The sequence below is a fragment of the Lolium rigidum genome, chromosome 2 (genome assembly GCF_022539505.1).
Source record: "Lolium rigidum isolate FL_2022 chromosome 2, APGP_CSIRO_Lrig_0.1, whole genome shotgun sequence".
Classification (NCBI taxonomy): Eukaryota; Viridiplantae; Streptophyta; class Magnoliopsida; order Poales; family Poaceae; genus Lolium; species Lolium rigidum.
This window is the reverse complement of record NC_061509.1, coordinates 25,447,227-25,473,693: the sequence shown is the minus strand read 5'-3', so window position 1 is coordinate 25,473,693 and position 26,467 is coordinate 25,447,227. Positions and strand designations below refer to the sequence as shown.

Genomic DNA, 26,467 nt, shown 5'->3' with positions numbered 1-26,467 from the left:
ACTTAAAAATGAACTAACTAAAAATGAACGCGTACGTGTTCCACGTAGCTAGCTAGACACCGATCGACCCTCCTCCGCCGCTTCCCTTTCCGCTTTAGTTGTTGTTGTTGTTCTTAATTTCCCTCCGCGCCCGCACGTCATGCTCGCATCCACCGAGAAGAAAAGAAAAGAAAAGCGGCTCGCCCTTTCGCCACCGCCACCGCCACCGCCGCCCCCTTTCACCACCGCCACCGCGCGCGTATACCGAGGGGGAGCGAGCCCCTCGTCGCCCCTCCGCATACGCCTCCCTCTCCGTGACGCCGTCGTCTACCGCCCCGTCTCGCGCTCTTCCGCGACACCCTCTCCCAACCCCTTCCAGCTCGCCGGCCCCTCCTTTTTGCCACCGCCCTTTCGCCACCGCCACCGCCCCTTCTTCACTTAATTAATTTGTTTTGACTACATGTTTTCGTGGATCGACATATGGCGGGCGATAGAGCTGACCCGATTCCGGACAACTATGATCCGGACGCCGAAGACCATATGTTCGGCATCATAAAAGGCGATATTCCTTTTGTGCCGACCGGAGAAGAAGAAGATGATATCGCTTCTTATCTCGAACTTTGAGTGTGAAGATGAAGGGCGCCGTCAGCAAGCAGATGATGCCGAAGAAACGTCGATAAACGACGATCTTCAATTGGAAGTAGCAACCACCTCCGGCGCCGAGGTATATATATATATACATATTGAGCGTCTGGTGATACAACTAACTCGATTTGAATAAATGTGTGTGTACTAACGCGCGCGACTCTCTTTTCTTATTTTAGCCCTCGGCCGGATCGTCGAAAAATCGAGTACGTCGTCGTCAAAGCGTGGCGCAACCAAGACGATGAAACCAGGAGAAACATGCACCATCGATGTTGTCGACGAAGAAACCGGCAGAGCCGCCGGAGCCCAGCAAGAACGCCACCAAGTTTGTCAGCCCAATGCGGAGCCGTTGTTAGAGACAACGTCTCGATCACCCGCCAGGAGTGGAATGAGCCAAAGAAGGCACGTGTTGGTTTCACTTTTGTCGAACGTAGAGAAAAAAAAGATTGCTTCAAAAAGCTTATGGAACATTTCGTTCTACCTCCGGAATACCGCAAATACGATGAGGAGGGTAACAAGATTGCGGAAAACAAGAAGAGGCGCAAGCTAGTCAAACAGTTCGCTTCTTTCTAGGATGGCCAACGCATTCCGGAAATACAAGCAAAATCTAGCCCATGACTTTGTCAACCAGGGCAAGACTCCGGATTTCAAAGGACAATATGAGAAACCGCAACATGATTGGCCAGAATTTGTGAAGCAAAAGAAATCGGAGCAGTTCCTTGAACTATCGAAAAAAATAAGGAAAATGCGGCCAAGAAGGAGTACAATCATAAAATGGGGCCAGGAGGGTATCGCTTTTGGCAGCCTAAGTGGGAGAAGATGGAGAACGAGCTGAGGGCGCGAGGAATCCGTCCAGTGTACGGAGGGATGGGACCCAAGGGCCAAAAGCTGGTGGTACGGGCATGGGGGATCGCCGAACCGCGAGACAGGGGAGTGTGTTTATCGTGGCAAAATAATTACACCCACCCAAAAGCTTATTGAGGCAATGAGGGAGGCTCAAGAGGGGAGGATCGAGTTCAACGGAGAGAACGACGCCCCGACAAAAGCCCTCGGGAATCCCGAACACGGAGGACGTATACGAGGCATGGGGCCCATTCCGTGGAAAATAGGGTTCCCCGGAACGATGACCCGTACGGTTACGAAGCCGTAAGAGAAAGATGGATCGGGATGCGTATGTTGTGGCGAAGTTGGTAAATCGAAATGGATGTGATGAAGAAAACCGTGAGTGTACTAGTCGCCGAAAGAGATGCATCTCGGGCGCAAGATGCTGAAGATCATCCAATGGATCTCGGAAGCCAGCAGCGGAGAAGAAGCAGCGTGGCTTCCACGGAGGCCTCACCGGCCGGTGCACCGACGATAGAAATTACTGCACCGGAGCCTCCGGTGGTCGAAATTACTGCACCGGAGCCTCCTCGCTACCCCGTGGACGATATAAAGGAGATGAAAGCATGTCATCCGTATTATCCTATCGGGAACATGTCCATGAAGGTAGCCATCGGCAGTGCTTTACCACTGGAGCACTCCACCACAACAACCCCATTCAAGATGGCTATGCTCGTGTGACGGTGGAGGAGATAGTCCAAGGGTTTGAGGACCCGGACATTGACATTGCTACACCCGAAGGGGTGAAAAGACTTGGAGATGTCAAGAGCCGCTTCATTCTATGGCGAAGAAATTTATCAAGTTTCCGGGCGAGGCGCCAACAAGTCCACCCCCGTACGGTGGTGGTGGTGGCGGTGGCGGTGACGGTGGCGGTGGCGGTGACGGTGGCGGTGGCGGTGACGGTGGCGGTGGTGCTTCACCTAATACACCTCATTCACGTCGGCCGACGCCGCCGCCCCCGGTCCTCGTCCGGCGGGTGATCGGACACCGGTACCGCCCCCCAATCCACCTCCGGCGAAGAAGCGGCAGAGTCCCGGGTTATTAACCCGGACCCTTACGTACCTAAGAAAACAAAGGTACCGGAGGTATCACCGAAGCCTCTCCCCACGAGGCCTTGGGAAAGTAGTGCCGAGGAAGTCGAGGCGGGCGCGGCTGCTGATTTAGAGAAATGGAAGGCGAACGTCAAGAAGAAAATAGAGGGCGAGCCCAAGCCAGTATATTCTGACAAGGAAAAGCAGTGGGCTAAGTCATTTTTGAACACACCGTCCCAAGCCGCGAAGAATCTGCCTGACGACTATTTACGTGAACTTCGTAGGCAAGCACTCGCGTTGAAGACCAGGAAAGAGTTGGCGGAGAAGAAAGCCTTGAAGGACGAGGCCGAGTCAAAATTAGAAAGGGGGAAAGAAGTTGCCCAGCTCGGGGAACAAAGTAAACAATCGATCGCCCCGCTCATAGTGCAAGCCGCCGGTCCGGATGCCCCCGATATCATAGCAGCTGCGGCAGCACATGGATTGACCGTAGAAAGTGCCAGAAAACAAGCGGCCGACTTAGGTATCACTCTTCGTGCAGTGTTAGGCCTTGATGAGGCGCCAATGAAGGACGTAGTATTTTCATATGTGAAGAATGGCCCTCTCATCGAGCCTCGCGCAGGAAGAGGATCTACCTCGACAAATGAAAGGTCTGCTAAATTGGTACAAGGCTTACATAAAACATGAAAACGCCAAAGACTATATCTATGCGGAAGTTAAATATGTGCATCACTTCAAACGTTACTGGGTACAAATTCCTCTGAGTGAATTGTTCCAGCGGTTCAATCTGCGCGAGCTCGACAAATCTATCATCAGTTGCTACGTTCTGTAAGTGATTTATTAATTTCTACCCCATCTCGTTCATTGCCTCGCACTATATATATATATATTGTCCTAACTATCTTGTTGTGTACGCTATATATTATGCAGAATGAAGAAGCGGGAAATGCGAATAAGGAACATCCATGATGTTGGGTTCATTGACCCACACATCGTTAATTCATATGTGTTAGAATACCACCCCGCCGACGTGGAGGAAGACCTGTGGCGGTTTATTAGAAAACAGCAAGAGAAAAGTGATATTCTATTTCCTTACCATTTTGGGTGAGTGTTTCTGTCTTGAGCACATTCTCTTTTGTTTACTCCATGCATGGTATGTGGCTAATCGATGAGTTATGCATGATCTGTGCATGTATCGTGTCCGCAGGTTCCACTGGATTCTTATGGTAATTAAAGTTCGGACCTCCTCGGTTCTCGTCCACGACTCTCCGAATATGGATCCGGCGCTTTGGGGCGACATGAGAAAAATGATGCAAAAGTAATTATTTTCATTCATTTGCGCTCTATATCGATCGGCCTATTTCGTTCATCATTTCCTTATATCAAGTAACTAATTAATAACTCTCTTGTTTATTTAATTTTCTTTGCCTCGTAGGGTTTGGAGACGGTTCGTAGATACCAAGGTCGGTGAATTCAAAAAAGAGCTACATTTTAAAATGGCAGTGCCGACGTCTGGGGATACTCGGCCACCGGGGACCAATCTATGTGGATACTATGTTTGTGAGAGGATCCGGAGATACGCAATGAGCGGGACCGGACGTGTGAGAACAACATCTCGAGGAATAACCTCCGGAAGACGCTTAGTCCGAAGCTCGCTTCCGACCACTTCAAGAGGAACTAGCCGGATGGTTGGCGAGGGAAGTCATCGATCCTAGAGGAGAACACTATTACGATGACGTAGATCTTTATACGCACCGGAATTTGTAACTAACTTGTTCAAAATTGTATATGGTCATCCGATATTGAATATATATTGTATATGGTCATCCGATATTGAATATATATTGTATATTACTCTTGAATTCTTTTTGGTTCTAATTTCAAATTTGTTTGAAATTGTACATTCATATGCATGTATGTATACGAGTACCGTAGAATATGTGAAACTCCTTCAAAATTAAAACCCAAAAGAAATAAAATAATACAAATTAAAAAGAAACCAGATTTAGGGGGAGGGGGGGGGCTAAACCCTAAACCTCGCGGAGGCCTTTAGTCGCGGTTGGCCGGAAGAACCGCGACGAAAGGTCCTCCGCCTCGGCGCTCGCCTGCGGCCCACGTGGATGGGCCTTTAGTCGCGGTTCGTGAGGAACCGCGACTAAAGGGGGGGGCCTTTAGTCGCGCTACTTTGGTCGCGGTTGGGCCACCGCGACTAATGGCAGTTGCCAACCGCGACCAAAGCCCCTTTTTCCACCAGTGGTCCCCTGTGGGACGGGGACGGGCTCGGGGCGCCGGACACCGTATGGGGGCGCGTCGGACAAAAATGGGCTTTGGGGGACGCGGCCGGAACGGTTTTTTTGTCCGACCCCAAATCCCTTTGGGGACGCTTGGGGGGACACGGCTGGAGGCCAATGCATAATCACTTAGCGCCTGGAATCGACCGACCCACCACTGCTCTCTCAGTTCATTCCACACATCCAACTCCCTTTTTGCTAGCGCCTGGTATAGTATAGGCGCTCGCCGCTCGTCAATACAGATCGTGCATGAAAAAAAGAGATTTGCGGTTCATTAGCGCAGACGCAACATCTTGAGTCGACGCCCGGCAAAATCCCATGATTGACCGGGATTTAGGCATAACTACCTAGAAAAAGTTCCTAGGGCCTGGGCTAAGCGCCGGCGTTGTATAAATGGACACAACCAGGTCCAAAATGCATCAGACAGCTGGAGATGCCCTAACGCAAACTGCACAGCTTTTCGTTCTCGATTTATTGCGGACAAGAAAAATACGTCCAAATTGCATCAGGCAGACATTGTTCGCGCATGTGCTGCTGTCCACCTTCGTTTGGCCCCCCATTTGTTAGGGCATCCCCAGTGGGCCGACCCATCTGGTCCTGGCGCGTCCGATTCGGTTCACGCGGACAGACGGACCAGCCGCGGATGCTCTACTGGGGCGAATGGACTGTCCCATCCGCCGTGACCCATCGGCACAATAAATTTGGGGAACCGATGTGTAGGCGCAGATAGCACGTGTGTCCTCCCGCGTGACCCGAGGGCCCGCATGGCAGCGGTCCAACAGTCTTCTTTCTCAGGCCATCAATGGAAGTAGGCTGACTCTGGCCCTCCTGCTCTAGCCACACCACCCGACGCTTGCGCTCCTACTCTGGCCGCACCGCCTGCTGTTCATTAATGTCGTTATTTCGTTATACGCGCCGGCATCCAATGCTCTGGCCCTTTTTCAGCAGTCCAACGACAACCATTTTCTTCCACAACCTCACTTCTTCCATTCCGCACAACCACCACCACCACGGGCATCTCCGCAGCAATGGCCGGCGGCATATGCTCGAGGGGATGGCGTCTAGGAAGGCCTCTAGGCCGTGGGCGTGGGCGTGGCCGAGGCCGAGGCCGCGTCCGAGGTTTCCGTGGAATGAGTGGCGGGAGGCTAGAGTTAGTCAGCACCGTCCCGTTCGCCATCGCCACGATTGTTGCTCGACCCCATGGCCATCGACATCTCCGGTTTCGAGTTCGGCGTTACCATGCACCAGGCCATGAACTGGGACAGGGTGTGCCTACCCCAGAGGTTCGCCCCGATCATCGATGGACAAGAGCCTCACAATGTCCTCCTGCGTTTGTCCGGCGGCGTGACCGGTCTATGGCCCGCAGAGGTCATGTTCGATGGCGAAGGAAAGATGTTCCTCCATAACGGCTAGGGCACGAAAACATGAAGACGATGTAGTCTTCTACGATGTTCTATCAATTTGCTTCAAGCAAATTTTATCTCCGAATATGTATGCAATCTTAGAATTTTCTATGCAATTTAGATTTGCACAAACACCGAATCGAATGGGTCAGCCGCTGGGCACACTATTCGGGCCGGCCAGACCGACGCTGAAATTTTGTCCGCGTTGCGACCCAAGCGGACCGCAGACCGTTTGGGTCGCTGTTTTGGATCGGCCCGTTGGAGATGCTCTTATCCAGTGTCAGATTTTCTTCCTCCCCTCTTTTTTTCTTCTCTTCTACTCACGCGCAGCCGCCCCGCTCCTCGTGATGCATCGCCAACGTACACTCGCCCACCGCGCCAAGGTGCCCTCCTCCTTGCCTGGACCGAGCAGGATGCCGTCATCCGCCGCCCTCCTCCTCATCGGAGATGGAGCAGCAACCGCCACACAATAGCTCAAACTCGTTGAGCAGGGACTTGACACGTTGGCGGCGCGCAGGAGGTCATCGCCGCGGCCATCCTAGACGAGTTCACGATGCGGCGTGCAGCGGCGACAGCGCAGCCAGCGCAACCTCGAGCGGGAGCCCCGGCGATGATAGCCCGGCCGATTTCGAGTTATTCCTCGCTGCAGACGGAGCATGCATTGGACATCGTCCTGCAACAACCGAGAATGGAGCATGCAGATGAGCATGCTTGATTTTAGGAGAGGGCCACATACGAGGCGGAGGGGACTTTGCTGATGTTAGAGCAACTCTAACAGAGCCTGTAAATCACGCCGGGACCGTATTTTTCCGGCCGATTTACGGGTTCAGGTCGAAAGAGGCGCATAACAGAGACTGAATTCGATAACCAGCCCGAAAAACTTTTTCAGAGGCCCGAAAAATTTCACACTCGACCTCTGTTAATACAGACTGAAGGGTGGGTTACTGGTCCAAAACTGAACGAATTTCTCCAGCGCCGCTGTCCGTACAACCACCTCTAGCCGCCGATTTCTAGCTGTTTTGCTAAAATTATGCATCGCCGGTCAAACATCCTGGTCAACCCGCTCCAATTTCAACCATGTCAATTTCCGACGAATCTTGCTACCTAGGTGATGTCCTTATCGAGGAGGTCGACGGAGCGACCGAAATTGCAGGCGTGCAGGTCGCGCGAGGCCGACCTACCGGGCGATTCGCTGCAATGGCGCGCTGAAACGGCGGCTGGAGGCAGATGCTTATGTGATTTTGATTGCGCGTGTGGGCACGGACCAGCTGCTTGTGCTTTGCTGCTTATGCCTGTACTAGCTGCTGGTGCTTTGCTACTTCGATGGTGGCCGCGCAGGAGATCTAGGCAGCGGAGCAGATAGTTCTCGTGAAGAAGATGATTACTTTTGAAATATTCTGTTTTATAGTTTTGATTTATGGGCTCTTCCGCGTCAGTTATTTTACGACCTGAATACATAAGTTCGGTGAACTGAACTCCACTTTTTCAGTTCACGTTTTTACGGGGTCTGCTAGAGATGCTCTTAGAGCAGGTATAACAGACCCTCTAAAAGGCCCAACCTCGTAAAATAACCGCCGATATACGGGGTAGAGCTCTACCCGGCCATCTAGCAGACCCCGTAAATCAGGCCCCTGACTCGAAATTTTTCAGTTTCGGCTACGGGGCGGCTTCTCGCCCCTTACTTGTGCGGGGTGGGAGGGGGAATACAGGGCCAACCCCTCACCCTTGGCGGGCTGAAATTTCAGCTAGCAATTGCTTCTGCGCACTGTAGCGGGCGGCGGCCATGGCGGGCGTCCGGAGCGGGAGCGGGCGCGGCCGCGTGGGGACGGACGGAGCGGGCGCGGCCAGGGCCGGCGGCGGCCGGGGCGAGGAGCGGCGCAGCCGGTGCGGACGCGGCCGTGGCGGGCGGGGGGCGGCCGGGGCGGGAGCGGGCGCAGCTGCCGCGGGCGCAGCCGGCCGTGGCTCGCGAGCGGCCGGTGCGGGAGCGGGCGCGACCGGCCGTGGCGGACGGGCGGCCGGGCGGCGAGCCGGAGCGGGCGGCGGCGGAGCGGAGCGCGGCCATGGCCGGGGCGCGGGGACGGGGGCGGCCGGGCGGAGCAGGGCGGCGGCGGGGTGCCGGGGCATGGCGGGGACGGCCGGGGCAGGGGCGAGCGAGGGCGGCCGGGGTAGGGTGGGGCAGGAGGCCAGGAGCTGTGATGCACGCACGAGGAGGAAGAAAGAGAGAAGGAAGAAGAGAAGAAAAAAAATTGGCATATTCTGGGAATATTCTTATTTACAGTTTAGACATACGGGGTCTGGTAGCTCGTCCGAGTTTTTTGCCGGCGAAAAGTGAATACAGGGCCCTGTACTCGCGTTTTAAGGGGCGAAAAAATACGGGGCATGTTAGACATGCTCTTACCAAGTAGAGGGTAACAGGACAAATAATTATGTCGATGTTTCTTGGGTGGATGTACCAGTGGGCGGAGCCAAAAGGTAGAGTCGAAAGGTTTGATGCATGAAGAGAGAAGACACGTGGTGAGAATTAAGGGAGCTCCTTGGTGCACTATGTTCGTCAAGAGCAAGAAAAACACAAGTTTATTGCAACGCCCTTGAGGTTGCGTGTGTATCAGGGCGGATGAAATGAACTTTCATTCGTAAAGATATCTGAGGAAATACTATGTCAAACAAAAGTTTAAACAAGATGTTATGTTTGTGTCGAATATTATGTATGAGTTAAGTTACGTTAGAAATCTGAGTTGTAATAGGCGTGGATATGTTACAAGTAGTGTTTATGTCGGACTTTAGTAGCTTAAGCCTCCTATATAATATGGGGCACCACATATTCTAACTTATGACAACTTAATAGCACAGGTCGCGCACGGGGATCCAGCGACCAAGATGGCCGGTGCAGCAGTATCAATGGGGAGGAGCACCCGTAGTCATGCCCCACAAAGTAGGCAATGCTGAACTGCGCTAACAAATCTAGGTGTCGTCTTCGTGCTATGATTGCTTGGTTTTTATTAAATGTGCGTCTACCACCATAACACACGATTTATTTAAATTTTATGTAGATTTTAACTATAGTGAATTCCTTGTTTACCTTATAGTTGTGCATTTGTGACACATATTAACCCATTTAATAAAAACTTGTCTAGAATACCCCTTTTAGAAACTTCGAACTCTCATTTTTTGATGGATGTTCATTGAGAAAGGTGTGAACCGATGAATAGGGTTCCAAATTATCACAATGGTGACAACGAATGGAACAATTGGAGCTGAGAAGTCTGGACATGATCGTCAATGCCGGCCTTCAATATTTACACATTTTGCCGCGCCACATCGATGTAACATGCTAGTCCTATCTAACCAAAACAAACAGAATGCTAAACTGGGGTAAAACCATGTTTAAGATCGCCTAAATATGATATTTCAGTAGAAAATCCACTAAATGGGATAATATGTGTAACAAATGTACAACTACAGGGTAAAAAGTGGAATTCACTCTTTTAATTACTTACTTGAGACATTGATGTAGGTTACATTTTTACACTATGGCAAAGAAAATTGAAAATGGAAAAAAAATAAGAATGAGAGAGACCCCGATACCAGAAAAAGCTAATTCTAATGAGTGCAAAGAACGCCAATTTGCATTTGTTCATAAATCAAAAACTTTTTGATAAAAATCTTTCTACATCGATTCTTTAGTTTATAACAATAGGCATAGGTAGAGGTGTTGAGGCAATCTTTTTTGGGACACATGTGGAACCACTATGAGGCCAGTGGGAGCCCCCTCTATCTCAATTGAATATTCTAACGGGCGGTTGCACAAGCGAATGGCTAGACGGATATTAAGCGTAACGGGCTAACCCAAGAAGCTGGTATCTGTCACACGAGCTTGTACATTTCATAGACGAATGAAGTTGTCTTTAGAATGTAATCAAAGTGAAATCTTAGTCAACAAGAGATATCTTTTGGTTGTTGATTTTTATGTATGTGATTTAGATTTTTTATCGAATTACATTTTCCAGACGATATATACACAAGTATTGTGTTTACATGTGTGGCAAGTAAATAGCCTAATAAAACCAATGCAACGAGCATTTAAGTAGTCAACAAATAATAATGTGTGCTAAAAAATCCCTTGTGCGGTGCGGGTTTGGCATGTTGGAAATAGTGTCAATTTCTGTTAGCTATGCATAGTAGGAGCATAACCGTTGGATCAGCCCTATAGATCATATTCACGCATCGATCAAACTAACGCCGTCACGTACTTTTCTTTCTCTTTCTTTCCGCCCCACACTCACCTCCGCGTCGTCCTCCCTTGCCTTTTTCTTTCCTCCTTCCACACAGCACACCTTTCCCCTGCTCCAGATTTCCTCGCTCGACCGCACAAATCTTTATGTTGCTGGCTTCCTGCTGCTGTTGGCCTCGTAACACATTCCCTTCTTTTAGCTGATCTGCGGTTTGCATTTTGATTCTAATATTACTCCGCTAGATTGTAGTTTTGCTGTCAATTGAAGTTTTAGTCAATTAGCTATAGTTATCTTCTGCATGACGATTTTCCAGTGCTAAGCTCCATAATTATCACATAACGTACTCACCAATTTGCCATGTACTGTTGCAATCAAGGCCAGGAGTACCAATTTGCGTTTTTCTCCAGCCAACGCTACGCCGGTAGCGCTGGCTGGAGAAAAACGCAAACACCGATAGTCACGGGGCCAGGTACGGGTCCTTTTTTTTTCTGTCTGTTGAGAATAGGAAAGCAGGGGCATGGAAAGGGCAAGGTCCTCAAATTTTTCTTTCTGCGTTTTTTTTTTCATGCATGACGGGCACGGGTAACCACGACCCACTGATGCCATCTTTTTTGTCCTTTTCTTGCCAACGAGTAAACAGATGTTAAACGAACCGAACGGCAGCACGAATCACGGCATCACATCCAATGGGTCTAAGTGCATGCGTAGCTAGCACCCTAGTTAGAAAATCCACGTTGTATATATATACTTCACGGCATCACAGCCAATGATGGTTTTATGCTATTAACTTCAACTTTATCTTATCAACGAATCATATGCGATAATTTTAACTACTTGTAGTATTATGTGATACGAGCAAAAGTGCCCGTGCGTTGCACCGGGAGAAACAAAAACTCGAACACTCAGTGACACTTCTCCTACGTGTCATCGTGGACGAAAGCAAATGAAAATTCAAACGCTCCAACGAATTATTCGTGATGACACTTTTTCTAGGTGCCATCGTCGATGAAGGCACATAGTTTTTGTCAATGACAATATCATAAGTTTCATATCCACTATTAGTTTAATCTTTATTTTTGTTTGATCTACTCCTTTATACTTAGCATGTCAGGAAGCGGATTATATATTATTTTCTATATATGTCAGCGGTCGGTGCCGGCGTCGGGGCCTCCCTCTCCCTCGCGCGGTGGTGGCGGCGCGGGCCGTCCGCTGCCGGTGAGGTCGCCGCGCTGGGCGTCGGGCGTGGCGGCGCGGAGCTCCGGCGTTGGCGTGGAGATGGTGCTCCCCTTGGCGTGCTCGTGGCGTTGGTCCCTTCCCGGAGCGACCTCGACGGCGGGCGGCGCGGCCTCTTCCCCGTCGATCTGGTGGAGACGACGACGGCGCGGGTGAAGACCGACGCGGTGTGATGCACGGCAGGCAGTGGCGCAGCGCTTGCTCGGGCTCGACTTGGATTCCGCCTGGTGCGGTGGTGGCGGCTCCTTGGGCCTCCTCGGGTGCGGACCAAGGCAGGGGCCTGGTCCCCTTCGAGCCGTCTCCGTCCCAGATCTGCTGGCGCTGACAGCCATGAGGGCTGAAGGTGGCCGCTTTCGCAGGTTCGGTTCGGATCTCCTCGCGTCTTGCTTCGGTGGTGCTGGTTGCGGTGGCTAGCCTGCGCCTTGGTTGGCGGTCGGTGGCCACTCGGCGTTGTCCTTTGTTCTCCCCTAGGTTGTCGGTTTGCAAAGGTGGGACGCCGGGGCGGTCGCCCCGGACGGTGGGAATTCTGCTGGTTGGCGGGCGAGCCAGAGACTCAGGTGCTGGGTGGGAGCCTCGGCCATGTGGACGGAGTGGTTCCGGCGAGTCACATGCTGTGACAGCGGGGCGGATGTTGCTACGGCAGCGACCGCTTCCCTGTGTGGATGGACAGAGTGCTATTGCCGGGGGAAACCCTTGCCCATTGGGCCAGGACGGCGACGTCCGTGGACGTCGTTCCCTTGTTGAAGGCGTCGGTGTGGCGGCACTCGGTTCATCCACGACCTCCGGGTGAAAACCGAAGATGTCTGGATCGGGAGGTAGCGACGCTTTGGCGTCGTGCTCTTCTTGAAGATACCGCCTTGGAGTTCATGGCGTGTGGCTCTCCGTTGGTTGTGCGGCGGAGGTGCGGTGCCTCTTCGTGTTGACTCTTCGTCTGGCGATCCTCGGCAAAGCTTGCGTCGTGCCCTTCCCTTGTCGAGCTTCCTTGGCGCTACTGTTCGGTTTGTGAGCAACGAGGGTTGGCCCCCGGTGGTGGTCGGCTTCCGGTGGCGTTTCTGCAACGAAGGAGTTCTGTTGAGGCGCGCGTGAAAATGGTTCGCTCTCGAGTGAGCTCCGGCCCGACACTCACTACGGGAAAAATATGCGTCGCCGTGCAGCATTTGTTTGCCGTGTGTCCCCGCACGGCAAAGAAATCTTTGCCGTGCGCACAGATAAAAACGCACGGCAAAGACCTTGGTCACGGGAAAGATAGACACAAGCGCACGGCAAAGATTAGATTCACGGCAAAGATGGAAGAGGCCGCACGGCAAAGAAAGGTGCACGGCAATGGTCCAACACACCGCACGGCAAAGACTTGGTGCACGGCAAAGGCGTTGGGCATTGCCGTGCCTCATCCTTTGCCGTGCGCGCAGGCTGGGTTGCACGGCAAAGCAGCCTTTGCCTAGTGTTTTTGAAAAAACGCACGGCAAAGAAGCCTTTGCCTAGTGTAAGCGCACGGCAAAGATGTAGAAACTGGATTTTTTCTCATCTCAAAACGCATGGCATGGTATAGTTATCAACAAACGAACACATAGCTCAATGGCAAGGTTGCACGCTTTCCCTACTCTGTGTCCTAGGTTCGATTCCCGGACCGAGCCGGTTTGGGGCCTTTTTTAGATAAAACATGTTAGGCACACGGCAAACAAGCGACCTTTGCCGTGCGGCGTCACACGGCAAAGCCTTTGCCGTGCAACGTTGGCGAGTCACACGGCAAAGAAGCCTTTGCCGTCGATAACATTGCCGTGCGATCTTTACCGTGCGGGGTCGCACGGCAAAGCCTTTGCCGTGCAAATAGGGCTCTTTGCCGTGCAAATAGTTGCACGGCAAAGCCTGTTTTTTCCGTAGTGACTGTAGACTCCAGCTCTTCTCCGAGTCTCGTAGGCGCTTTGGCTGAGATCGTTGATCATGGTTCCGGCTTCTTCGGTAGTTCGTGTGGGTGTGTGGTGTCGTTCTGTAAGCTGGGTTCAGCACTTTGTATCATTCTCGTCGTTGGTGGCTTTGTTAATTCAAAGTTGGGCACTTAAGTGCCTTTTATCTATAAAAAAATATAGTCTCTCCTTAAATATCATGGAAGTTGGTCCAGGTTTTTGATGAGGGCCGATCAAAACAAAGCCTTTCCGCCAATTCTCGGAACCTCAATCTAGTTGTTCCAGGTTTTTGATGAGGGCGTTGAGTTTAAGTTTATACGTTTTTCACAATTGCACATGTAGCTGAATCATGACTTTGACCTTTGCTCTGTCGTCAGATCGGATGTTGGATGGCACATGTGTAGAAAGAAATCGCTTCATTTGAACTGTCAGCGGAAGATTATCATCCTTCTATGAATGAAGAGAAAAATATTTATGCAACTCTACCAGGATTCACACGGGAGATGAATTCCAGAAAAACAAATCATTCAAGCTTCTAGTCCGCTGGTTCAAGGATACAACACGAGCCACCCGATGAAGCTGCCGGATCAGATCGATAACAACGCCTAGCAACTCAGTAGAACGCGTCGCCGGCTTCGCATATGTCCAAAGCAGTAGAACGTCGCATGCATATTGCATGTCTGAATAATAGACTGATTGGCTTGGCCTATGCGGCATGCTTCGGGGCCACACTGGCACGCCAAGTACCGGCTTGTAGAGTTCCACCATACGGCCCACGGGCGCATGCGACCAACGATCTCGTCGCTGGTCGTGTCTCCGCCATCACCATGGCCGCGCCGCCTGGCCACTGGGTCGGCACTGGCAAGTCCATGATCGCCTAGCGGACTCGGCCACCGGTGCAGCTTGCAACATGCTCGACATCCTCACCCACACCGCCAAGAAGGTCACAGTAGAGAAGGATTGTCAGGTTGCGCCGCCGCTGCATGTCCGTGCTTACTCTCGATGGCCTCCGTCGTAAGACCATAGTCCCAGTCAGGCTTGCTCCCAGTCCCATGGCCACCGCCGCTGAACGTCGCTCCCCAACTCCCGATGGGCGAACGTCGCTCCCCAACTCCCGTCTCCCGATGGTTGCCAACGCCATGGCTTCCTTTGCTGAGACGCAAAACTCGACGGTAAGGCCCTGGCTTATTTTCAGATTTAACCAAAGATGGGCGCACTGTTTTGCGGCATGTTCAGTTTATAGTAGATTTGACTTACCTGCTCGATTAAGATTGAGTCGGAAACAGATCGTCGATTGATTAACATATGTTAGGATCGGTATTAACTATTTGGATCGGTATTGACTATTTTGGATCGGGTCTAGATTGAGAGAAGATTAGGCGGCCGTCTAGAGGACTTCGGGCCTAAATAAAATTAGAATAAAACCAAGCCCAAGTGTGACACCAGGCAACCACCTATTGCAATTTAATAGTAAAGATTATGATGGTTTAACTTACTGTGTGAATTCTGGTGGTTTAGCTTATGGTTGGGACAAGTAAAAACCTCAACAAGACCTAGTGGGGTGGTATAGCTAATGTGCCACCAAAATTCCACACTCTTTCTAGTGAGAAATTTTTAAAAAGAAACACCACAATTGCGGACAAAGTTTACAAAAGCATCAAGATTCCTAATGTTCGAAAAAAGTCCACCTGTATTATTATGCTTGTACATTTCAAAGAGCACTGATTGTCTCTTTAAACCATCCTAAAAGGATTTTGATTGAGTGGGCCCGTTGTTAGGATGATGTGGCATAGCGGTGACGAACGGAGAGAGACATATATAAAGTTGGTGTTTTTTTTAAATTTCCCCTTCTTTATAATATTAAAAATCCTTAGTGTCAGACCAAACCTACAGTGCCACCGGCAGCCTCCAGCAGTGCGCACCTCCACAGCCTCCAATGAGTACGCCGACGCCGACCTCCCCTGCTCCACGCATGTCGCCGTGAAATACCCGCACAGTCTCAACATCAATTGTGTGCCACTCTGAACCTCCCTCCGTGGAGCACTTCCATGCTCTATAGGACCATCCGCTACCCTAGCATGTCACGATAGTCCTCCTTGCTGCCCTGTTGGAGCCAATGCGGCTGCTCTGGCTCTTGCCGTTCACCACAGACATAGGTGTGCTCCAGAATGCGATGTTGACCACGAACCAGCACATGTAGCGGAAATCTCTGGCCATGAGCCACCTCGAGCTTCACCGGTGTCTTTAGAAGTTCCGCATTGTTGAGGCCTCGTGACAAAAGGAATTGGATCATAGCTCCAAGGGTTGACACCATCGTCAACTTCCTCGTTTCTAGCCATGTCGCCACCATCGATTTTCGCACCTTCATGTAAGCCCGCCATTCTTAAGAACCATGTTAGCTCCATGGAGGGATCCTCTTTGTTTCCCCTAAGTCTATGTGCTATACAGTCCCTCTAGGGTTGTTGTGCTGAGCACTACAGAGGTATGGCTGCCGCTGGCATCCCAACGACCACATATTCCTAGTGCATTCGGTGTGACCTACTGCTGCTAACAACATTATCGAATCGTCTGAGCCCAGTGATGGTCACAAGACACCGCACACCGGTGGCGAGGACGACTACGCCTTGGTCTACCTCCCGTTGTGGGTCGATTGGCTCCGGTTGTAGGCAAGACCGTGAGAACAGCGTGCGGTTGCGGAGAGCTTGACCAGCGGCGGAGGATAGGACGACTCCGGTGAGCTACCTCGGTGAATTAGAGTGAGAGAGTAGACAGGAGATATGAGGGTGTGTGAGAGAAGCTGACAAGTGGGCCTAAAAAAATTACACAAACCTAGTGTGTGAGAGTAGAAAGGCGCCTTGAGCTACCTCGGTGAGTTAGAGTAGAAAGTTTCAAAAACCATCAAGATTCCTAATGTCTACAAACAAACCTTGTTCTCAGCCATCCCGTTTACACGGTTAAAAGAAACATGTGATTTTTCTAACGAAACCCGCACAATAAAATGAATTTTGGTGGATTTTCGAACTTGGTGCACGATTGTTGAGGTGTTTTGCAACCATCACGAGAATTTCCTTGACGTGACACGATTGACATGGAGAAGGCATATGAATTTTGTTTTGACATGCGCATGATCTTTCCATAGACTGCCAAACATATTCTATTCCGATTTATAATAATTGTCAGAATTTTAGTTAAAATTTAAACTCTCCGACACTTATTATGAAACGGCCGGTGTGAAATTTTCTGTCTTGTACAAAACAATTTGTCAGCTTGAGATGATTACGAAGCTACGTGACCATTTTATTTTACATGTGCGAACATTTTAACTATGTAACCATCTTTGTAACAATGAAACTCATCTTACAAACCAAAATTCCAATGTCCATACTATCTTCTTCTCCTGTTATTAGTAGGGTTGTGTGCATCGGCAAAGGATATTTTGTTGTTGCAGAGGTTTTAAGTAATTGGTATCTTCGTGATATTATATATTTTTTGACAAAAAATAAATACTATATATATTAAATGGTTTAGTAGTTTTGTAATGTTGAACTCAGAGCTTGAGAAGCAAATTAAACCATTGATGAGAAACAATCATGTCGTTTAAAATGAAGGGATTCAGGTCTACAATAACATCTGTTGTAGTTGTGATCCAAATTTAATAAGAAGGTTGACGATGGAGCAAAGGGAGGACCACTGCCGGGAGGCTTGGGCTGAAGCGAATTTATACCTCTTGTAAGCCGTCGGCTACGATTAATTTCCTCATAAGATAATCCACGACATTTGTAAACACACCCCATATAATAAAGTTTCATTGAGTGTAGGGCCCGTGATTTTTTCTCTCTTTGTCAAAGAGGTTTTTCCTGTTAAAATCTTGCGTCTGCTGTGGTTTTCTTATTGTTTATTATCGCCTATCATGTTTATAAAAATATCAGTTTAATCTGAAGAAGTCCGGACTCTTCAAAGTTATTTTCACCGCACTCCAATTCTCCATTCCTGAAATCATGACCACCTTCTGGATCTACACATGGACATGACAACCTTGACCACAAAGAACGCCCTGCTAAAGAATTGTTTTGTGGTAACGTAGTGCTTAATTTTTCTACATTGGATCCGATACAAACAAAATGCTTCCAGCACAGTAACAGTTGTTTTGTGTGATATTTTAAGGATCGTGGATTACTTTTTTCGTGAAAATTCATGCAATTTTTTTATCTCATGAATTTAACTTTGGACACAATCTGATGTATGTATATAGGGTTTCCCGCCGAGCACAGGGTTATGGAGGAGGACGGGATGAAGATCTCTTGTGTCACCCTTTAGGCGACACGTGCTAGGGAATAGTGTTGTTCTACATGGAGCCTCCCTCTGACAATCTCACACTCCGGCTGCACACAACTGAGTTTGTTCCAAGGACGGATAATGTATCTGTGAGCATGATACAAGAATAATACCTAATATTAAAATTTTCTTCTGGATGCATATGCTTCCTTTATTTTAAAAATATATGTTTAATAGATAAAAGATTTGTATAAGAAAATTTGCATGTATATCCCGATGATCTATGTGCGTTCGTACTGTTATGTGAAATACAATATTTTTTATGACTGATGATGAAAGACAAAACATGTCTTGCAAAGACATATCTTTAAATTTTCTCTTTTTATACAGCTCAAACGATAAGTCGACTTTTTCACTAAAAGACTTGTTCGCATGTAGCATGTAAAGATGTGCACGTGAATTTTTTTTTCCGTTTGCATCCTTTTTACATTCTAAGATGCATCAAAGATGCATTTAAAATAAAAGGAGCATATGCACCCAATAGACAAAACATCGCTCACCTTGCTAGTTTCTAGCATTTATACCGTGAAGCTCCGCCGCGGCAGTTCATCTTCCTACGCCTCGCCGACATGTCATTGTCTTCCTCCGCCTAGACAGACTATCAGATCACTTTGAGTACCTCCCAACCCTCGCTTAGATCTACACTACGGTAGGTGCTATCTTTAAGGCTAGAGTAGCTTAACTTAGTTCATGGTTCGATCTGGTAGTTTTGCTTAGTTCTTACTTCGATCTGTGATAGTAGAGGAGTTATGCTTAGGTCTTGCTTCGATACGCGAGAGTAGAGTACTTCTGCTCAGTTCTTGCTTCAATTTGTAATCCTCAGGTGCATTTCTATGATTTCGAGTTGGTCGTCGGGTTTTCGGTGGAAGAGGAAGAAAGAACAGGGGGAGAGGGGCCTCTCTTTGCCGGCGACGTGCTGGGCGCGCGACGCCGTCTCCTCTCGTGCCGCCAGGAGGTGAGCAGAGAGCTGGGAGTGAGGGGAAAATGAACTAGCTAGGTTTTGGGGGAGGCCGGTTCGGGCACGTTTTAATATGGGCGAAAGTCGCTCTCGACCGTCTGATTCATCGGACGACTAGTTAACAAACAAGATCTGGATTTCCATTTTATATGGCGATTAGATATATTTAAAACATCTAAAAGAAAATAATAAACCTTTGGAAGGTCTAGCCTAAATTTAGAAACTATTTAGCTACCAACATACAATCTAGATTTTTTTTCCATTTCGAAAAAATCTAGCCTGTAAAAGAAATAATATCATGTTCATGTTCATAATATCATGCCTTATTTACTTACTGTGTATAGAGGTTTGCATGTGTTGTGGCATGCCAATAGTGTCCATGTGTGGTATGGATCCGTCTTGTATTCACAAAGAAAAGAAATAAAATAATGCGCTAAAAGTATATATTCACTTCAAATCAAGCTAAAATCTAGCCGTTTTGAAAGATGCTTTGAGTTCTGTTAAGTACCTGATTCTTGAGCAATGACCAGCCATCATCCTCCTCTAACTTGTCGACACGGTGATAGGGAAATATAGCTTTCATCCCTCGAGCAACTTTTTCATCTCTAGTAGTGACGAGGATTCGGCTACCTCGAGTAACAACATTAGCCAAGAGACTTCCAATCACGTCAGCGCATGTTGTGGGGCTCCACACATCATCCATCACTATAAATAGCTTCTTCCCTTTCAGGGTAGTAGTAAGGATTGGCTGAAGCACAGCCAACGCTGTTCCACCACTATATTCTCCTCCAGCGAGTGTGATGAGTGTCTTGATCAGCTCAATCTTGTCAGAGTTCTGGTTGACGCTCAACCATATTGTCTTGTCGAACTCGGCATTAACGATTTCATCTTTGAATACCTTCTGTGCAAGAGTGGTCTTACCAATTCCGCCGACCCCAACAATGGCAACCACCATGATGTTGGCGTTGCCCTCCTTTTCAGTCAGCATGATATCAACGATTGCTCTTGTGTCTTCTTCGATCTTCTCACCGACTACACCCGACCGATCAAATTCCCCCGACGTCTCACGGCTGCGAATACCAGAATGAGAGGCATGCACCCTGCTGTTACGGTCCTCATAGGAACCAAGAGGTATAAAGTTGAAAGCATCGCCTCGCTCCTTGATGGTGCCAAGCTTCTTATTGAGCTCCTTGATGCGGGTGCCGATGTTGTGGGCATGGGCTGGATTTCGCAGGCAAAAGAGCAAGCGGTTGAAGCACCCCACATCTACGGTTGATCGACCTTGCTCCATGGCCTTGAGTTGGCATAGGTCAAGGATGTCAGCAGCTTCATACATGGCACGCTTGAGCTCAGCCACCCACTCTTGCATGGTCTTGTCAGTGATGTTTCTCCTATCAGCATCAGTGAGGAAGTTCTTGAGGTCCCCAAGCTTGACGTCCATCTTGTCGATCTCATCTTTGACTCCAAGCAGCATGTGCACCTCTTCTCTTGCCATCTCAGTCAGCAAGTTTTGCACGTAGGATGCAAAAGCATCCAGCACCATTGCCATTTTTGCGGCGGTTTTTTCTGTAACAAAGATAAAACATATATCATCCCCAACACTCGGTGTAACTACTTACTACCAAGAAAAAAAGTGAAGAAAGGTGGGTTGCTGCAATTTCTAAGACGATTACATGAGGAACAAGCGAGTTGTAACATGAGAAACAAATAAAGTAGGCAAAAGCTACTTGTATCGATAGATGCAAGCAAAGGCAGCTGAATAGAGAGGGATGATCCAAAATTACCTATTTACCTTCAAGGATGGATGGTTGTTGGGTCCTGCTCTAGCTCCTATGGATCAAAAGCTAAGGACGAGGCACCACCACTGAAATATCTGACATGATTACGTGAGGGACACGCGAGTTGTTATCTATAAACATGAGAAACAAACAAAATATGCAAAAAGCTACTTGGATCGCTAGATGCATGCAAAGTCAGCTGAACAAAGAGGGATCCGAAATTACCTTGAAGAATCAATGGATGGATGTTGAGTCCTCGTCTAGCTCTCATCTGCGTCAAGTGAAGGGCAGCTAGCCCATCCACATGCTGTTTCCACTAATGGTCAGAAAGTCAGATGCCAGCGATCCATAGATGCTATCAAAGTTAGCTGAACAGAGGGATCCAAATCAAATTACCTTGTGTTCAAACTCGTACATGTGAAGGGCTCAAAAGGACTCGGCCGAAGGCCTCCGGCACCACACACACTTACCTTGGGTCTCTGTACTTATACCAAGTCCCACATTGTCTACCAATCCATCCACATGTTGTTTCCACTAATGACGCTCGATTAACATACAATTGCTTCAGATTGTTCAGAAAAGTGAGATGCCTTTCTTAGGGATGGGTGCGCTCACATTAGTGCAAGGTGCTTGCTCTTGCGATTTGTACTTGATTAAAGCCAGTACAGCTCATCTTCAGTGTCAGTCACATGCGTGCATTTATCCTTAAAGACGTCTGACTTTCCGTCCGTTCTGACACTCGTACTACCTCCGACCCAAGGAATAAGGTGCACGCGTATCCCAAGACGAACTTTGACCATAAAAATTGAGCAACAAAATCTTGGTTATACTATATGTAATTAATTAGTATCGTTGGATTCGTATTGAAAAAAACTTTCTAATGATGTTAATTTTATACAAACAATCTTTATATATTTAAACTAATACTTAGTCAAACGAAAAGCACGTAAAACGAGGACGCCTTATTCCTTGAATCGGAGGTAGTACTAACCAGTACGAATCTAGCGTCATTTGTGGAAAGAGCATGTGAATGGATCAGTTCACGATGTGTGGGTTAGTATAATTATAGAGACTGAGCAAGACTACGTACCCAACAACGCCACGATTAATTGTATCAGTTCACGATATGCAATTAGAGACTGAGCTTGTTTCCCAGAGATTAACAGTAGCAGCCAGCGCTTTATTCCTCTCTTCATTTACCCGGTGAAGTTGTACAGTACGTAGCTTTTCCAGAGAAACTGAATGGACATACGTACATTATGCGGAAGTACTCCCTCCGGTCGGATTTAATCGACGCGCCGGAAAATTTACAAAAAACCCCTTACCTTGTTCTGCTCCCTACCCGCCCGTCCACATCCTCACGAGACATGTCCCCAGGCCCCGACCCCCAAACCTAGCGCTCCCCTGGCACTCTCGACAGCGTCCCCGCCGCCGGCACTGCATCGCCGTCGCCGCCGCTCCCCTTCTCCTCCTCCTTGCTGCCTTCTTCCCACCCGTAGCCGATGCACCCAGTCCCCGTTCCCTTCTCCTCCTCGCCTCCTTTTCATGCTGCATCTCAGTCTCCACTTCTCAGATGGATCCTGCAAAAAGATTCGATTTTTTTGACGGATCCGGTGGCGGAGATCGGAGATCCGGTGGCGGAGATCGGAGATCCGTGCGCCGCCTGCTGGACGACGCCGAGGCGTCCGGCTCCACCGCGGCGCTCGTCGCCGCGCAGACGGAGGCCGGGGAGTCCGCGCTCTACGTCGCGGCGGAGGCCGGCGCGCTCGAGGTCGTCCGCCTCCTCCTCCTGCTCGCGCGCTCGCGCTCGCGCTCGCGCCGCCGCCGGCGACGCGACCGCTCCGCCTCCCCGCCACCAGGTAACACCCACACACTCCCTCTCCGATCCGACGATCAATCAACTGCCGACTCGTGACACTAGTCTGCTTCCGTCTCCTCCAGCCACGGCCGATGCGAACGTCGCCGGTCCGGAGTACGACCTGAGCGAGCCGACCATGGCGGAGAAGCTCGCGGCTCTGAACCTGCCCACCGACGACGTGGACGGCGCCGCCGATGAGGAGGACCAGGCGGCGGCAGCAGCTACGGTGGTGCCGCCCAGCGCGGACTCGCTCCACGTCCTGCTCAGGCAGGCTCTGAGGGCCGACGACCGCGCCGCGCTGCTCGGCTGCCTCTGCAACAGGGACGACAAGGTGCGCGCGAGCAAGCTCCCTTTTTTTCGTTCTCTGTCTCGCTATCTTCGTATCTGCAATGCTCGCATTGGTTGCTTACAGTTTTATTCAACTATTCTCCCTGTCGGGCCTTGGAGTATTCGATTTGATGTCTCGGTTACACTGCGTTGAGTTGCTGATTATAGGTGAGCGCATCTGCAGCTGCCTTTCGCCTTAGCTAGATCAAAGTTGATCCAGGGTAGCTTCATGAGTTGCTTGATTTGTAGACTTTGCAGTTCGATCGATTGGGCTACATGTATGTATTGCCAGCATATATGCAATGCGAGCATATATTCCTAGTGGAGTTATGTTTGGTAATCGAAAGAAAATGGTAACACTGGTGCGTTTAATTTGGCTAATATTCCTTACGGATCTTTAGAGTAGTACTGCATCTTGGTTAAATGAAAATTGTTCTTAGGACACACTTATGCTTGGAGTAGTAATCCTCTCCAGGAATGCATGTACGGTGTATCCTTCCATGCCAATGGCATACAAAATGCACTATTATATGCTCTAAAGATATCATACTCGATCTCTTTGGAGTACTGAAAAGGAACAATATGTGGTACGATTTACACTTACAGATCAAATCTATAGCTAACATAGAGCATTACATCCATTGTCTTTCATTGTCATGAAATGTTACCACCACCTGATTATGGACAGAATTGAAGCTTAATATTTATACTACAACCTGTTTAGTGTTTACTCAAGAATTTTCTTTGACTATCCTTTTGTGTTGTTGCTTGCTCTACTATCCTTTTGTGCTTCTGCTTGCTCTTGTGCTGCTGCTTGCTCTGCTATGATCTTGTGCTGCTGCTTTCTCTTGTGCTGCTGCTTTCTCTTGTGCTGCTGCTTGCTCTCGCTTCTTTGCTGCTTCTAAGAACAACTTCTTGAGCTGCTCTGCCTTTTCTTCTTTGTTGCTGCTACTGCTATCAATTGCTTGTGCTTCTCCTATAAGTTTTAATGTATCTGCAACTAGCTCAGCTTTACAGTTCAGGGCGATAGGGAGTCTTCCTTCTTTCAGCCTTTTATCTTTACCCATGTGCGGGATTTCATAGCCAATCTCTCCTTGGAACTTCATAGTCTCTCTCAGGCATGTCTGTAATGTCACAAAGCTTTTAGCTAGTTTATCCACCTCATAATTTTGAAATTCTTGCTCCACGGCTTCAATCAGTTCTCTGATATTTTTAGGCGCCCTGCAGTCGGTGAGAGACTGAATAGACCGGAAGAAGCATAGGTCTAGAACGTTCATATCAGGACTATTAGGAGGTTGTTGGATCAACTGAATGTTGAGGTCAGTCTGTGCTATAACCTGTAGAAAAACAGGGTCATTAGGCCGAATGTGAGGTGTAGCGTTGTCTTGTTGGATATAGATTGTTCTTCCTGCATCTTCGTCCGGCCACAGGTCCAGGATAGCAGGAATCACTTTGTGACACATAAAATCCCTCATGACTTCTCGATTAACTTTGAGTGATTTGAGTTCAAGTGTCCCCCTTTCCCTGTTTTCACTCCTTCTAACAGCCTTGTTCTACTCTCCTGAAGCCGGCGAGTGTTGGAGTTCCATTCCAATTCCTTTCCAACTACTGATTTCTTCTTGTCTTCTAAATAACAATGGTCAACCATGTTTTCATACTCATCACTGTCAGAGTTCCATTCAAATTTCTCTTCACTCGTTGCTTTCTTCTTTTCTTCTTGAAATCCAGAAGAAAGGAACAATTTGTAGTTAATATCTTCTAAGGTCCAGTGAGCTCGTCGGTAAACGCGGTGACCTAGCAGGGGCTTGAGGTCTTTGTCATGTTTCAGAATCCACTTCATCTGGCCACACGATTCATCGAGTATCCAAACTCGAAGGCAGCACTTATCATCATAATGCTTATCAAGTTCCACAAGGTACACCCCCTTTTCTGATCTTACAACCTGAACATGTGTGTAGTACTCCTTCTCTGTGATACCCGCAGGTGGTTTAATTACACTGTATGTATTGGTAGACAGTGATATTCTGCGGAATGAAATCATGGTGTTGTGTGTACCACTATTTTAAGATGAAATCTTCAATAAGATAAGAGTGAAATGAAATTAAGAAAAAGAAGAAGTATGTACCTCATGAGAAAATCAGCACTGCAGCGCACATAGAGTGCTCCTCGAAGATAGACAGCGCTGAATTTCCAGTAAACCACATGCATCTTGCCGTCGTCGCCGACGATCCTTGCAGCATCCCCTTCTCGGACGAAATGCCTCGCTTCCCAGCAGCCCGTGTTTGACGAGAACACATATATCTTGCGTGGCCATTCAGATTCCTCGATCCAGGGGTCTACCTCGCCGGCTTCAGGAGAGTAGAACAAGGCAGGGATCAGGAGTTGTGTTTTCTGCAACTCCTTAGTTTTCGCTGTTCATTTCACAAGATTATGTAGTCTTGCTCACAGTATGTTGTTCTTTCCAGGATTGACTTCAAGGATAAATAGAAGCCGGTGGCTTCTGAGGGCCATCTTGATCTGAACAAAGTGCCCAGCATCACTTGCACAGGCATACAACTGGAACATACCAAGGACTGCTCAGGGTTCCTAGCTCTTCGTATCATAACAATTGCACGACCGCTTACTCCTTATGAATCAGTGGTTGATGGTTCTGCTGGATCTCGCAGAACACGTATGACATACTCGTCAACAAGTGATTGCCGTTAATGAAGGTGATTCCTGCAACTCTGTCCATTTCGCTCTGCATGTAGACTTTCAGCTATATGTGTCGACGGCTAAACTCATTTGTGGTGTGCCCGCAGATCACGGTGAATCGTCACGCGAAGGACGACGTTGAGATGGTGATGCACTGGGACAACATCGGCCTCCATGCTGGCACAACTGACGTGGCAATGGAAGATTCGTACCTGATGCTGGAGTTGCCGGAGGTTGGAGACGACGGACCCGGAGTAGGTAGCGGGCAAGCTGGCATGGTGGCACATCCGACACCTTGGCGGCGGGAAGCGGGAGCTTCGGCACCTTGGCTGCGGGAAGCGGCGGCTCCAGCAACTCCAACAGCGACAGCTCCAGTACCTTGGTGGCCGGAAGAGGTAGCTCCGGCACCTTGGCGGCGGGAAGCGGGAGCTTCGGCACCTTGGCTGCGGGAAGCGGCGGCTCCAGCAACTCCAACAGCGACAGCTCCAGTACCTTGGTGGCCGGAAGAGGTAGCTCCGGCACCTTGGCGGCGGGAAGCGGGAGCTTCGGCACCTTGGCTGCGGGAAGCGGCGGCTCCAGCAACTCCAACAACGACAGCTCCAGTACCTTTGTGGCCGGAAGAGGCAGCTCCAGCACCTTGGCAGCGGGAATCGGTGGCTCCGGCAACTCCGGCTCCGGCTCCGGCAACAGCGCCGCCGGCAGTTCCGGCAACCTGGCGGCCAGAAGCCGTAGCTCCGGCAACTTGGCCGGCAACTCCAGCAGCGCGCGCAGGCGGGTGGCGAATCACTGGCGCTGCTCGATCGATCGATCCAGCCGACCAGTGTTGGGATCGATCCATCCAGTGGAGCGCTGCTCGATCGATCGATCCAGCCGACCAGTGCTGGGATCGATCCATCCAGTGGAGCGGGCGGAGCTGAGGC

General features: G+C 49.3%; 1 protein-coding gene and 1 long non-coding RNA gene across 3 annotated transcripts in view; one reads left to right on the top strand and one right to left on the bottom strand.

Annotated features, from left to right (window-relative positions):
* Nucleotides 1-20,439, bottom strand: part of LOC124691453 (disease resistance RPP13-like protein 4) — a 37,166-nt gene extending 16,727 nt beyond the window's left edge. Inside the window, exons 1-2 of the mRNA XM_047224732.1 lie at nucleotides 19,812-20,439; nucleotides 19,399-19,613 (exon numbers count right to left, since the gene is read on the bottom strand). Of these exons, the coding sequence (XP_047080688.1) occupies nucleotides 19,399-19,613; nucleotides 19,812-20,439 (843 nt within the window). The remainder of the gene's footprint in view (nucleotides 1-19,398; nucleotides 19,614-19,811) is intronic.
* A 2,317-nt stretch (nucleotides 20,440-22,756) lies between these two features.
* Nucleotides 22,757-26,191, top strand: LOC124686109. Of its 2 annotated transcripts, none has more exons than XR_006997724.1 (3): nucleotides 22,757-22,857; nucleotides 25,319-25,564; nucleotides 25,655-26,191. It is a non-coding gene; the product is annotated as an uncharacterized LOC124686109 (long non-coding RNA). The 2 variants fall into 2 exon arrangements; XR_006997723.1 differs by lacking the exon at nucleotides 22,757-22,857 and adding an exon at nucleotides 22,903-23,021.
* Nucleotides 26,192-26,467: the final 276 nt, after the last annotated feature.